The sequence below is a fragment of the Hyla sarda genome, chromosome 9 (assembly GCF_029499605.1).
Source record: "Hyla sarda isolate aHylSar1 chromosome 9, aHylSar1.hap1, whole genome shotgun sequence".
Classification (NCBI taxonomy): Eukaryota; Metazoa; Chordata; class Amphibia; order Anura; family Hylidae; genus Hyla; species Hyla sarda.
In genome coordinates, this window is record NC_079197.1 from 121,575,731 (window position 1) to 121,588,517 (window position 12,787).

General features: G+C 41.4%; 1 protein-coding gene across 2 annotated transcripts in view; it reads left to right on the forward strand.

The window, feature by feature from the left end:
* The window catches only part of MCF2 (MCF.2 cell line derived transforming sequence), a 154,321-nt gene extending 141,534 nt beyond the window's left edge, over positions 1–12,787 (forward strand). For both annotated transcript variants that reach the window (XM_056538222.1, XM_056538223.1), the window contains 4 exons: positions 59–171; positions 358–470; positions 5,671–5,771; positions 12,217–12,787. In XM_056538222.1, the coding sequence (XP_056394197.1) occupies positions 59–171; positions 358–470; positions 5,671–5,771; positions 12,217–12,257 (368 nt within the window). In that variant the 3' untranslated portion in view covers positions 12,258–12,787. The remainder of the gene's footprint in view (positions 1–58; positions 172–357; positions 471–5,670; positions 5,772–12,216) is intronic.

The following is a 12,787-nucleotide window of genomic DNA, read 5'->3' on the forward strand; positions in this document are numbered from 1 at the left end:
ATAAAATAGATTGTGTGTGTAGTTTTGTTATCATATTGACTTATACATATTGATCCAGGGTGGCATGGAATGTCGCAGTCATTAGAAATCTGTGAAGGTCTTGAACGATGGTCAAGTCATCACTGTTCATATCCTTGTTCAGACACAGAAGAGGAGGACACGGTCCAGTTGGTTGGTATCTTCTCTTGTTATTGGTTTTTCCTCTCTCACTCTCTCCTAAGCCCCTGCTGGCAGCAGTCCAACCCATACTGCCCTAATGGTCACCCTAGGTAGAAGGGATATGCTTTATTTGCTGTGATATCATCCACATTCAGTTTTTGACTGCCTGTTGTAATTGGCTTATTTGCTATGTTCTAGTCTCCTGGGAAATACAAGGCCCTGGCTGACTGCAATAAGAGAGGATCTGATGATGTACTGGTGAAGAATGGAGATGTCATCCAACTTTTACAGGAGGATGCTGAGGGACAGTGGTATGGTTTATTCTTTATACTCTTACACTACAGTAAAATGATTGAATTCCAACATAAACATGATAGGTTACTAGCTGAGTTCAGCAATTGCCAATTTTCAGAAGTCCCATAGAGAGTGAGTGGAGTGGTGCCAACCTGTGCCAGACACAGACTCTCACTAAATCCATCCTTAACCCTTAAAGGGGAACACTCGTGGAAAACTTTTTTTTTTAAATCAACTGGTGCCAGAAAGTTAAACAGATTTCTAAATTACTGCTATTAAAAAATCTTAATCCTTCCAGTACTTTTTAGGGGCTGTATACTAAAGAGGAAATGTTTTTCTTTTTATATTTCTCTGATGTCTCAGATATGCTCTCTGCTGACCTCTGCTTTCCATTTTAGGAACTGTCCAGAGCAGCATATGTTTGCTATGGGGATTTTCTCCAGCTCTGGACAGTTCCTAAAATGGACAGCAGAGGTCAGCAGAGAGCACTGTGGTCATGACATCAGAGAAATATAAAAAGATAAGCATTTCCTCTTTAGTATACAAAGTTTTCCACGTGAGTGCCCCTTTAAGGACGCAGCTCATTTTCACCTTAAGGACGGAGCCATTTTTTGCAATTCTGACCACTGTCACTTTAAGCATTAATAACTCTAAGATGCTTTTACCGATTATTCTGATTCTGAGATTGTTTTTTCGTGACATATTCTACTGTATTTTAGTGGTAAATTTTCATCGTTACTTGCATCCTTTCTTGGTGAAAAATCCCAAAATGTCATAAAAATGTAGAAAATTTAGCATTTTTCTAACTTTGAAACTCTCTGCTTGTAAGGAAAATTGATATTCCAAATACATTTTAGATTCTCAAATACAATATGTCCATTTTATGTTGGCATCATAAAATGGACATATTTTAACTTTTTGAAAAAATTAGAGGGCTTCAAATAGAGCAGTAATTTTCAAAATTTTCATGAAAATTGCAAAATCTGAAGAGACAGATGTTACAGAACTACAGTCTAGGCATGCTGAGAGTTTTAGTTTTGCAACATCTGGAGGGCTACCGTTTGGGCACCACTATAATAGTGGTCTCCAAACTGTGACCCTCCAGATGTTGCAGAACTACAACTCCTAGCATGCCCAGACAGCCTTTGGCTGTCTGGGCATGCTGGGAGTTGCAGTTTGGCTTCCACTAGGGAGGCAGCAGTAAAGATCACTTTACTGCCACCTGCCTTCATGCTCCGCGCTGACGCCTCCCTACCTGCGCCGCTGATCTCCGCTGATGTCACCGACGATCCCCCACGGCATCCCGACGGCATTCTCCACAGGTACCGGCCACCATCTTCTCCCCCCGTTCTGCCCGACATCCAGGATCGGGCAGAGTGGGGGGATTCCATGGCAACCCCCCGTCTTCAACTGCCATTGGTCAGTACTCAGTGCTGACTAATGGCAGGGGATAGAAGGAGCTCTATCCCTTAGGATGATCGGGGCTATCACTGACAGGTCCGATCATCCCTATTTTCCGGGCGATCGGGTCACCAGAGACCCGATCAGCCCGGAATAGTAGAAAATCGCATATCTTAATTGTCTCAGGACCCCCCTCGGCGGTGTGCCGGGATGCCTGCTGAATGATTTCAGCAGGCATCCCGGTCCGGTCCCCAACCGGCTAGCGGTGGGGACCGGAATTCCCACGGCCGTATCCATACGCCCTAAGTCCTTATGGACTCGGGATGCAGGGCGCATGCATACGCCCTGCGTCCTGAACAGGTTAAAGGGGTTATCCACCATAAGGTGATTTTAGTATGTACCTGACAGACAGTAATGGACATGCTTAGGAAGGATCTGCGCTTGTCTTGGGGCTAAATGGCTATGTTGTGAGATTACCATAACACTGTGGCTAGCTTTTTGTGTACTTGCATTTCCTGTTTAATTTTTCTTTTTTTGACTACAAATCCCACAATTCTATTTTCCTCCTTCCCACACATCAGCCACCCCACCCATTGAAACATAAATGAGCTGCAGACCTGTGGTTTTCAATCAGGGTGCCTCCAGCTGTTGCATTAGTTGCAGATTGATCCTTCCACCCATTGAAGCAGACAGGCTCCCTGTCATCAGCTGACTAATGAGTCAGGTCTCGGCTGCATTGCAACCTGGGAAAAATCTGAGACAACAGTCATTTTGTATGCTTATAAAAATAAATATTGGGGTGAAAATCACAGAAGAATTGTGAGAAAAATGTCACACACTGATACAGACACTATATTATGAACTACACTAACTTTACAGCCCCTGTAGCATAGTCAAATAAAAAAAATTCCCGGAATACCCCTTTAAAGGAGCCAAAATTCAATTATACCCTATCCACAGGATAGGGGATAAGTAACTGATCGCAGGCGGGGCGGCTGCTCCGGAACAGGACCCCAACTCTCCCAGTAAGGAGCATGTGTCATCTACCGGTAGACGGTACACACTTTATTGATTTTTATGGGAGCACCGTTGATGCCCGAGTGCTGTACTGGATTCCCATTCATCGAGGAACACCAGTAATTGTTTTGAATTAGTACCATGTAATTCTTCAGCTCTCCTGTGGTGGTGCTGCAGAGGAATTAAAGGGGTACTCCAGGAAACAAAGATTACAGGAAAGGGAAAAAGTGTTTTATTGTGGAGCCCAGCATTTGTGCTGAACTTACCATTCAGCAGCTTCTTCCCTGAGTGCTATGGCCCCCACCTTTAGAGATGCCTTCATCTCCAGATGAGATGGTCCCATCTCAGCTTAGTGGGATATCACTCCTGCGTGTCTCCAAGGTGGGGGCTGAAACACCCAGGGGAGAAGCGGCAGGTTTCAATGGTCAGACACCATGCAGACATCAGACACGTGTGGATAGGGGATACGTTTTTCTTCCTGGAGAACTACTTTAAAAACGTTCTGCCAAGTTTCAATGTAAATTGCAGTTGATGACTAATGGGTCCAGCAGGAGAGCAGCTTATTTTTAGGGATCCTTCTAACAAAACATAGTGATTTTAATAGTAGCAGTTGGTGTTTTAGGACTAGGTGAGTGTTGATCCTGACTACATGGTGGGTAGATGGATAATAGAGTAAACTTACTGGTTGGAAGCCTTATACAAGTGCTTAGAAAAGAACAGAGCAAAAGCTCAGAGAAGGAACAGCAATAAGGGTCAAAATCAGCAATAGTTGAATATTTATTAAAAAATAAATTAAAAAAACAGAACCCATTGCTGCTTTAGGAAAATATAAAACATTTTCTCTTTTGTTCATCTTTTTCAATGTTTTAGATCAAATACTGAAAACATGTTTATTTTTTCTAATCTGTTTCTATTCCCTGAAATATCTTTAGTAAATTTCACTTTTTGTACATTAATATGGGTCAGCAATATTGCCTGACCTGGAGACTGGAGAGGACTCTAGTGACCATCACCTATTGTAAATGGCCTGATTCCGTCTGATTCCATCGGGTGTCACCTTTACCTGTGACTAAGAGGTTTTCTCTACAAAACAGAAAGTGTCAGCCTATTATTAGGCTTAGTGACATGAAAGCATGAAAAAGTGAAAAGCGGAGTGAAAATCTTATGGTTTCCTGATTATTTTCTAATATATATACAGTACAGACCAAAAGTTTGGACACACCGTCTCATTCAGAGTTTTCTTTATTTTCATGACTATGAAAATTGTAGATTCACACTGAAGGCATCAAAACTATGAATTAACACATGTGGAATTATATACATAACAAAAAAGTGTGAAACAACTGAAAATATGTCATATTCTAGGTTTTTCAAAGTAGCCACCTTTTGCTTTGATTACTGCTTTGCACACTCTTGGCATTCTCTTGTTGAGCTTCAAGAGATAGTCACCTGAAATGGTTTTTACTTCACAGGTGTGCTGGTGTGGAGGAGGAGGTGTGATGGTGTGGGGGTGCTTTGCTGGTGACACGGTTGGGGATTTATTCAAAATTGAAGGCATACTGACCCAGCATGGCTACCACAGCATTTTGCAGCAGCATGCTATTCCATCCGGTTTGCGTTTAGTTGGACCATCATTTATTTTTCAACAGGACAATGACCCCAAACACACCTCCAGGCTGTGTAAGGGCTATTTGACCAAGAAGAAGAGTGATGGGGTGCTGTGCCAGATGACCTGGCCTTCACAGTCACCGGACCTGAACCCAATCGAGATGGTTTGGGGTGAGCTGGACCGCAGAGTGAAGGCAAAAGGGCCAACAAGTGCTAAACATCTCTGGGAACTCCTTCAAGACTGTTGGAAGACCATTTCAGGTGACTACCTCTTGAAGCTCATCAAGAGAATGCCAAGAGCAAAAGGTGGCTAGAACCTAGAATATGACATATTTTCACACTTTTTTGTTATGTATATAATTCCACATGTGTTAATTCATAGTTTTGATGCCTTCAGTGTGAATCTACAATTGTCATAGTCATGAAAATAAAGAAAACTTTGAATGAGAAGGTGTGTCCAAACTTTTGGTCTGTACTGTGTATAGTAAAATGGAAGATTAGAAAACATATGTTTAACTTTAAAACTAGATTTGCACAATAGGTCCTTTTCTTATGACATATTTCCTCTAGGTTTGATCCAACAAAACATATATTTGGCACTATACAGCCTTGGTAGCTCCAACACTGACATTTTTAGATTTCTTCACTTGGTTTCTTAATTATTGATATATATATATATATATATATATATATATATAGATATATATATAGATATATATGTGTGTGTGTGTATATGAATATATGTATATATATATATATATATATATGTGTGTGTGTGTATGTATATATATGTATATATATATATATATATATATATATATATATATATATATATATATATATATATATATATATATATATATAAAGGTAGGGGAATATGCTTGGCATAAAATCCCGATCGGCTTTATATATTCCTTAACAGGAGCTAAGCTGATACCAGGGAACATTACTTGAAAAGGTGATGTAATGAGCTGCTTTGCATATTCCCCTACCCAGAATGCCCGCGGAGTGCTCCGTTACACCAGGAGTGGTGGCCTCGCCCTGAGGTAAATACTCACCCCCTTTATATGTAAAAAAATATATATATCTCTGTGTGTGTGTAATAATTTGTAAATTAAAGTGACCTGACTGATTGATACCGATAATAAATGTTGCTTTGTGATTCTTGGATTTGTGCCTTTATGATAATAGGCTGGTGAAGAATTTGAATAGAAAAAAAGAAGGATGGATTCATAGCAACAACTTACAAATCATCATTGGTGAATGTCGGATGCGGGCATCCAAACTAACAGGTAATAGCAGCAGTGTATAACAACAGTGAGATGACATTTTACACTTATTTTTGTAAAATATTTACAGGACTATCTCATTGTGACTTGTATATGACAATCAGTATTTCCCACCAGAGTTTATCCATGCAAACCAACATTTCAGGGTCTGACAAGTGACACATGGATTATCAAGTAATAAAATGTGGGAAGGAAAACATATTTTAAAAATGGTGTATGTTTTAGGCTGCATGTGGGAAGAGATTAGACATGTGTCCGTTTGGCAACATAATACAATGACCCCCCAACCTACGATGGCCCCGACATACGATCATTTCAACATACGATGACCTCTCAGAGGCCATCGCATGTTGAAGGCAGCATCAACATACAATGCTTTTGTATGTCGGGGCCATCGCATAAACGGCTATCCGGCAGCGCAGACTGCTTCAGATGCCACCGGATAGCCATTTACGGTGCCCCATGTGGTCCGCTGACTATCACTTATCTGTCCTCGGGGCTCCGGTGCGTCCTCTTCAGGATCCCCTGCATCGTTGGCACTCTCCATCGTCGTCATCACGTCGCTGTGCACGCCGTCCCATCATCCAATAGGATCGGCGTGCGTAGCGACGTGATGGCGGCGCCGGAGAGCGAGGATCCCGTGGAAGCAGAGGCCTTGCCGAAGGAAGCGATGGAAGGCGACATCCAGGGCAGCGGTTGACGGTCCGGAGCGGCAGGGACAGGTGAGTATAACCTCCAATACCAGTGGTTTTCAACCTGCGGACCTCCAGATGTTGCAAAACTACAACTCCCAGCATGCCCGGACAGCCGTTGGCTGTCCGGGCATGCTGGGTGTTGTAGTTTTGCAACATCTGGAGGTCCGCAAGTTGTAGACCTTTGTCCTATACTTTACATTGCACGGATCCCTCAACATACGATGGTTTCAACAAACGATGGTCCATTTGGAACGGATTACCATCGTATGTTGAGGGACCACTGTATAAGACCTTTGCACTTTTATGAGGTTATGTTGGTTAGTTCAGGTATATGACCAAAGAAGGGGGAGGATAACCAGGTTAAAACATCCCAATTGTGCCCTCATTACAACTGACTATGGCTTTTCTATTCTTTTCTAGGTTATGTAGATGTGAAGTCAGTATATGCTGCCATCTGATGGTTGAAGGTGAACATTGCATGAGAGATATTCAGCTTTCACCAGCAGATGGCAGACATCATGACATCCTGCATTTACAGCTCAGGTGACTTCACATCACTGTAGACTGGACCAGCCAGGTGGATCTCCCTCGGGGGAGCAATGCATTGCTGCACCAGTATTGCTTTATGTAGTCATGTCACTTGCCACTCAATTATGTTAATCACATGATCAGCCTGCTGTACAGCAAGAATTCATGGGTATATACATCAGTGGTCGCAGAGGTTGCATGGAGTAGGCTCTGTAGCCGGGCTCACTCCATACAGGTACAGGCTGCAGCAGACCACCACCTCTAATGACCGAAATCAGAGATCATGCCGATGTAGGTCACTTAAAGGGGTATTCCAGGAAAAACTTTATATATATATATATATATATATATATATATATATATATATATAATCACAGATTTGTGAATGACTTCTATTAAAAAATCTTAATCCTTCCAATAATTTTCAGCTGCTGAAGTTGAGTAGTTGTTTTCTGTCTGGCAACAGTGCTCTCTGCTGACATCTCTGCTTGTCTAGGGAACTGCACAGAGTAGAAGAGGTTTGCTATGGGGATTTGCTTCTACTCTGGACGGTTCCCGAGACACGTGTCATCAGAGAGCACTTAGAAAGAAAAGAACAACTCAACTTCAGCAGATCATAAGTGCTAAAAGGGTTAAGATTTACGCCTACCTATCCAGGTGGGTAAGTATTTAAGCCCACCTGGATAGGTAGGCGTACACCTTGTTTGGCCGGAAGAAGCGTCAGGTCTGTGACGCGAAACTAGTTGCCGTTGGTGGTGTGCCCCCGCATCTTGAGAGCGGCTGCTCTCACTCCCCGCGTGTGTGACCGCATTTTACCTTTCCACTCTGCCGGTGTGAATAAAGGACAAGACTTTTTATACTGCTTCCAGTGGTGAGTGCGACTTCTTTTCTCTTCGTCTAACTCTGATATTTGAATTACCTACCTGTTTGGTCTGCACCTCCACGTAGCTAGGAAGATCTGCCCTGAAGGTCACAGCAGTGCTTTTCAGCCCATACATTGAGGCTGTTATATTGGATTAGCAGTGCCTGGTGTTATACTTGTTCTTGCAAACTTCACAGCTAATTTACAAATATGTTTACCTTTCTGGAGCCAGTTGATATATATATATATATATAAAAAGTATTTTCCTGGATAGCCCCTTTAACCCTTTAAATGCTGTGGTCAGTAGCGATTGTAACATTTGAATGACAGGTGCCGCACCTGTCGTATGTCTAATCGGCTACTGTACCTGCTGTAGTAAAAATGTCCATGTTTATGGCCACAACACTTTCCTTTTCAAACTCCTCTGTACCTATGTTTACATTGGATATATATAGTAAAATCATGAGTATTTATAGGCAATGGCCAACCCTTTATGATTAAATCTGACAGCTCATTTTGGTTATTACAATATAATGAGACTTTCCTCCCACAAAACTAACACTACATACAATATCGGTCTCTTAGAGATAAGACTGTATGTAGTTTAGGTTTCTGTGCTGCTTTGTACTATTTGGCCCCTCTCAGCATATTATAGGATAACTGATATTATCTTGACCATCGAACACACCTTGATAGTTTTATTTATACAGATTAATCCTCTACCAAGACGTTGTTACCTTCATTATAAAATGTGAAAGAGAGGTTTACCTAATGCGGGTTCTAGATTTCATTTCACTATTTTCAGTCATATAAGGGTCTATGCAGAGCGTATAAACATTAACGTTGGCCATATATGTTGGAGAAGTACCACAGGCATCACACGTCCATAGGTCCCCATTCACCCGATAGACCCCCCATTTTCCTCTTCGCCTTCTCAAAGCCTTTATTTTTCCATCCGCAGTGCCATATGAAGGCTTGACCAATTGTACTTTATAGTGACATCTTTTATTTTACCATAAAATATACTGCAAAACTAAAAATAAATTATTTGTGTAGTGTAATTAAAAAGAAAATGCAATGTAGCAAATTTTGAGGGCTTCACTGTTACACGGAGCACTTTACACTAAAACTACAGAATGATTGCAGCGATGGGATTATTTGCAATGTCATTGTTCATTTTTGTCGGTACCATTTTGAAATAAATGGTAAATCAGCAATTCTGTTGGTTTATTTATTTATTTTTTGTTTACACCGTTCACCGTTCAAAGCAGTAACATTATATTTTAACCCCTTCCTAACCCATGAGAAACATTTATCAATCTGCAGCAACACTCATCAGCAATGATCAATACAGGTTGTGGCACCTAAACAGTTTTTGCATGCATCAGTGGCCTAATCGGGGGGGGGGTTTGCAAATCGGTTGCCATGGCAGCCTGAAACCTCTGCTGGGCTTTAGTGCCTGCCAAGAATGTTCTATTTGGAAAACAGAAAAAGGGGTAATTTGAATTAGGAAATAAGAGGGACATTTTAAAATATACATAACGTATTTATCAGCGTATAACACGCAGTTTTAAAACTAAAAATATCAGCCAGAAACACTACCTGCGTGTTATACAGCGATAGTGCGTGTTATACGCCGATATGCGCTGAATGCGTGTTATGCGCCGGTCCTGTGAAGTTGCTAGGAGCTGCACAGGCTTCCCCTGCACAGGGCTCTCAGGCACACCCTCTCTGATGCCTGAAGGCGGGAGATTACCTCACTCCAGCCCCAGCATCGGTATCAAAGGAGGTAGGGGTACGGGCCTCTTAACCTCTTAAGGACTCAGGGCGTATCTGTACGCCCTGAGCCCGGTCCCGGTGTTTAAAACGGGGTCACGCTGTGACCCCGCATTACACCGGGTCGGTCCCGGCTGCTATTCATAGCCGGGACCCTGGGCCAATAGCACGTGGCACCGGCACGCTATTAACCCTACAGACGTGGCGATCAAAGTTGATCGCCGCGTCTGAAAGTGAAAGTAAACGCTTCCCGGCAGCTCGGTCGGGCTGATCGGGACATCGCGATAAAATCGCGATGTTACGATCAGCTAGGACGCGAGCGGAGACCCCCTTACCTTGCTCCGTCACGTCCGATCGGCGTTTCATTGCTCCAAGCCTGAGCTACAAGCTTGAGCAATCGAGCCCCTATCTTGCTGATCCATGCAAAGCTATGGCTTTGCAGGGATCAGGGTAAAAGATCAATGTGTGCAGTGTTATTGGTCCCTATGGGAGCTATAGCACAGCAAAAAAAAGTGAAAAAAAAAAAGTTAACAAAGGTCATTTAACCCCTTCCCTAATAAAAGTTTGAATCACAACCCTTTCCCCATAAAAAAAAAACTGTGTAAATAAAAATAAACATATGTGGTATCGCCGCGTGCGTAAATGTCCGAACTATAAAAATATATTATTAATTAAACAGCACGGTCAATGGCGAACGCGCAAAAACATTCCAAAATCCAACATAGCGTATTTTTGGTCACTTTTTATACCATAAAAAAATGAATAAAAAGCGATCAAAAAGTCCGATAAAAACTTCAGAACACGGCGCAAAAAATGAGTCCTCATACCGGCCCGTACGCGGAAAAATAAAAAAGTTATAGGGGTCAGAAGATGACAATTTTAAATGTATAAATTTTCCTGCACGTAGTTATGATTTTTTTCAGAAGTACGACAATATCCAACCTATATAAGTAGGGTATCATTTTAACCGTATGGACCTACAGAATAAAGATAAGGTGTTATTTGTACCACAAAATGTACTGTGTAGAAACGAAAGCCCCCAAAATTTACAAAATTACATTTTTTCTTCAATTTTGTCGCACAATGAATTTTGTTTCCGTTTCGCCGTGAATTTTTTTGTAAAATGACTAATGTCACTGCAAAGTAGAATTGGTGGTGCAAAAAATAAGCCACCATATGGAATTTTATGTGCAAAATTGAAAGTGTTATGATTTTTAGAAGGTGATGAGGAAAAAATGAAAATGCAAAAATGCAAAGTCCTTATGTGTAAAAGTGATTAACCCCTTCCTGACCCGATTAACCTTTCCCGACCCATGACATACTTGTATGTCATGGGTCTGGTGAGGAGAATATGGCGCGAGTCGGGTCCGCGTCATGACCGGCAGATGCCTGCTGCTATCAGCAGCTTACATCTGCCGGTAATGACGGACATCTTTCCGATGTCCGTCATTGAAATGGTTAAATGCCGTGATAAATTGCGATCACAGCATTTAAACACTACATGCCGGTCATCCCTGGTGTCTAGTCTACCCATCTCCCCCTCCGCGATGTACCGGTAATCGCGGGGTGGAGATGGGTTGCTGGGGAAGCCCGAGATCTTACTTGATCCTCGGCGTCTTCCCCGGCTCTGTAACTGCTGAAGACTGTGATTGCTGAAGCTGTGATTGCAGCCCTCAGCAATCAAGCCCAGATAACATAGATCAATATAACCGAGGCCTAAAACCGTGGTATACTACTTTGTCGGTGGAAAAATATATTGTTCCACCATTAAGTTCAGAGCTTCCAAGTCATTACTTTTACATTTATTTATTTTTTACTAAGATTTTTCTGTTAAAATGAGGGTGCGTGTTATACGCCAGTGTGTGTTATATGCCGATAAATACGGTATTTTTTTTTATATAAAAAAAATAGCATAGCATAGATCAGTGCTGTGCTGATACAGCCTGCCTAAGAAGATCTATTCAACAGACCTACTATGGCAGGCACTGAGGCCTAGTGATCAATCATCACCTTGCACTCGCATTGTGGGTCTGCTGATTCGGCACCAGACAGGAGCGACACCTGTCCCTACACCTTTTAAAGTAAGTGTTCACTATTGATCACAGCATTAAGTGGATAAATGACTGGTATCAGTGTGATCGTTGATGTCGGAAATTAGTGGTGTGAGTGCTGTATAAATCAGTCTTTTTCATAAAAAACAGTTTACATGTAAGAGACTTCTTTATTTAAAGGTATACAACAGGTTCACAGGAAGGTGCATGGCACCAAAACTGTACACCATCTATATTGCCAAGTGTATTTCCATAACGTGCCAAGCACCAAACTATAGCATACGATCTTTTGCATTTTCTTCCACAGTAATTACGGGTACTTTGACTACTGGATACATTGCTTTCAAATAGATTTATTTGGGGGACAAGTAAAATGACTGCACCTTTAAGTTAACCAACTGTCAGCTAAATTAAGTTAAATTAAAAACAATACAAACATCCAACAAAATTCTTTAAACATATGTTTAACCTAAAATTTTGAACAATCAGTAATTTACAGATAATACATTTCCTTTCCCTCTAATTCTTTCTTCCAGATGCTGCTTTGTGTAACACAAGGAAGTTAAGCTCACCTTGAAACACCCTGTGAATATGATCGCAACACAAATCAATGGATGTTGCTAAAAAACACTTCAATCAGAGACACTGTTATGTGTTAATATCACCACCTTATCCTACAACATCATCTTCCAAAGCTCAGACACTTTTTTTCACGTGGACAAAGGACACTTTTTAGAACCTCATTTTGTAAGGAGGTTGTTGTACATTGGAAGGTTCCATTTTTACCATGCTCGTTAGTATCATTCCCTTATTTTTCATCTTGGCTAATTAAATGTTTTTAACTAAATGTAAATATGTAAGCGCCTACATTTGTAGAAAATCCATTCCAGGCTCTATACATGTTTTACTGTTTTTGAGTAAAACACTTGCACTTTATTCACCTTGACCTCCATGTATTTTGATGAGGCTTCTCATGAGAAAACAACTTGAGGTTGGTCTTCTTTCTATGAACTGGACTGGTTGATCTTGAACATTCTACATTGTTGCCACTACCTGCTTTATGGTGTAATGTGACAAACTGCAATAAAAAATCTTGTTCTTCCCTAA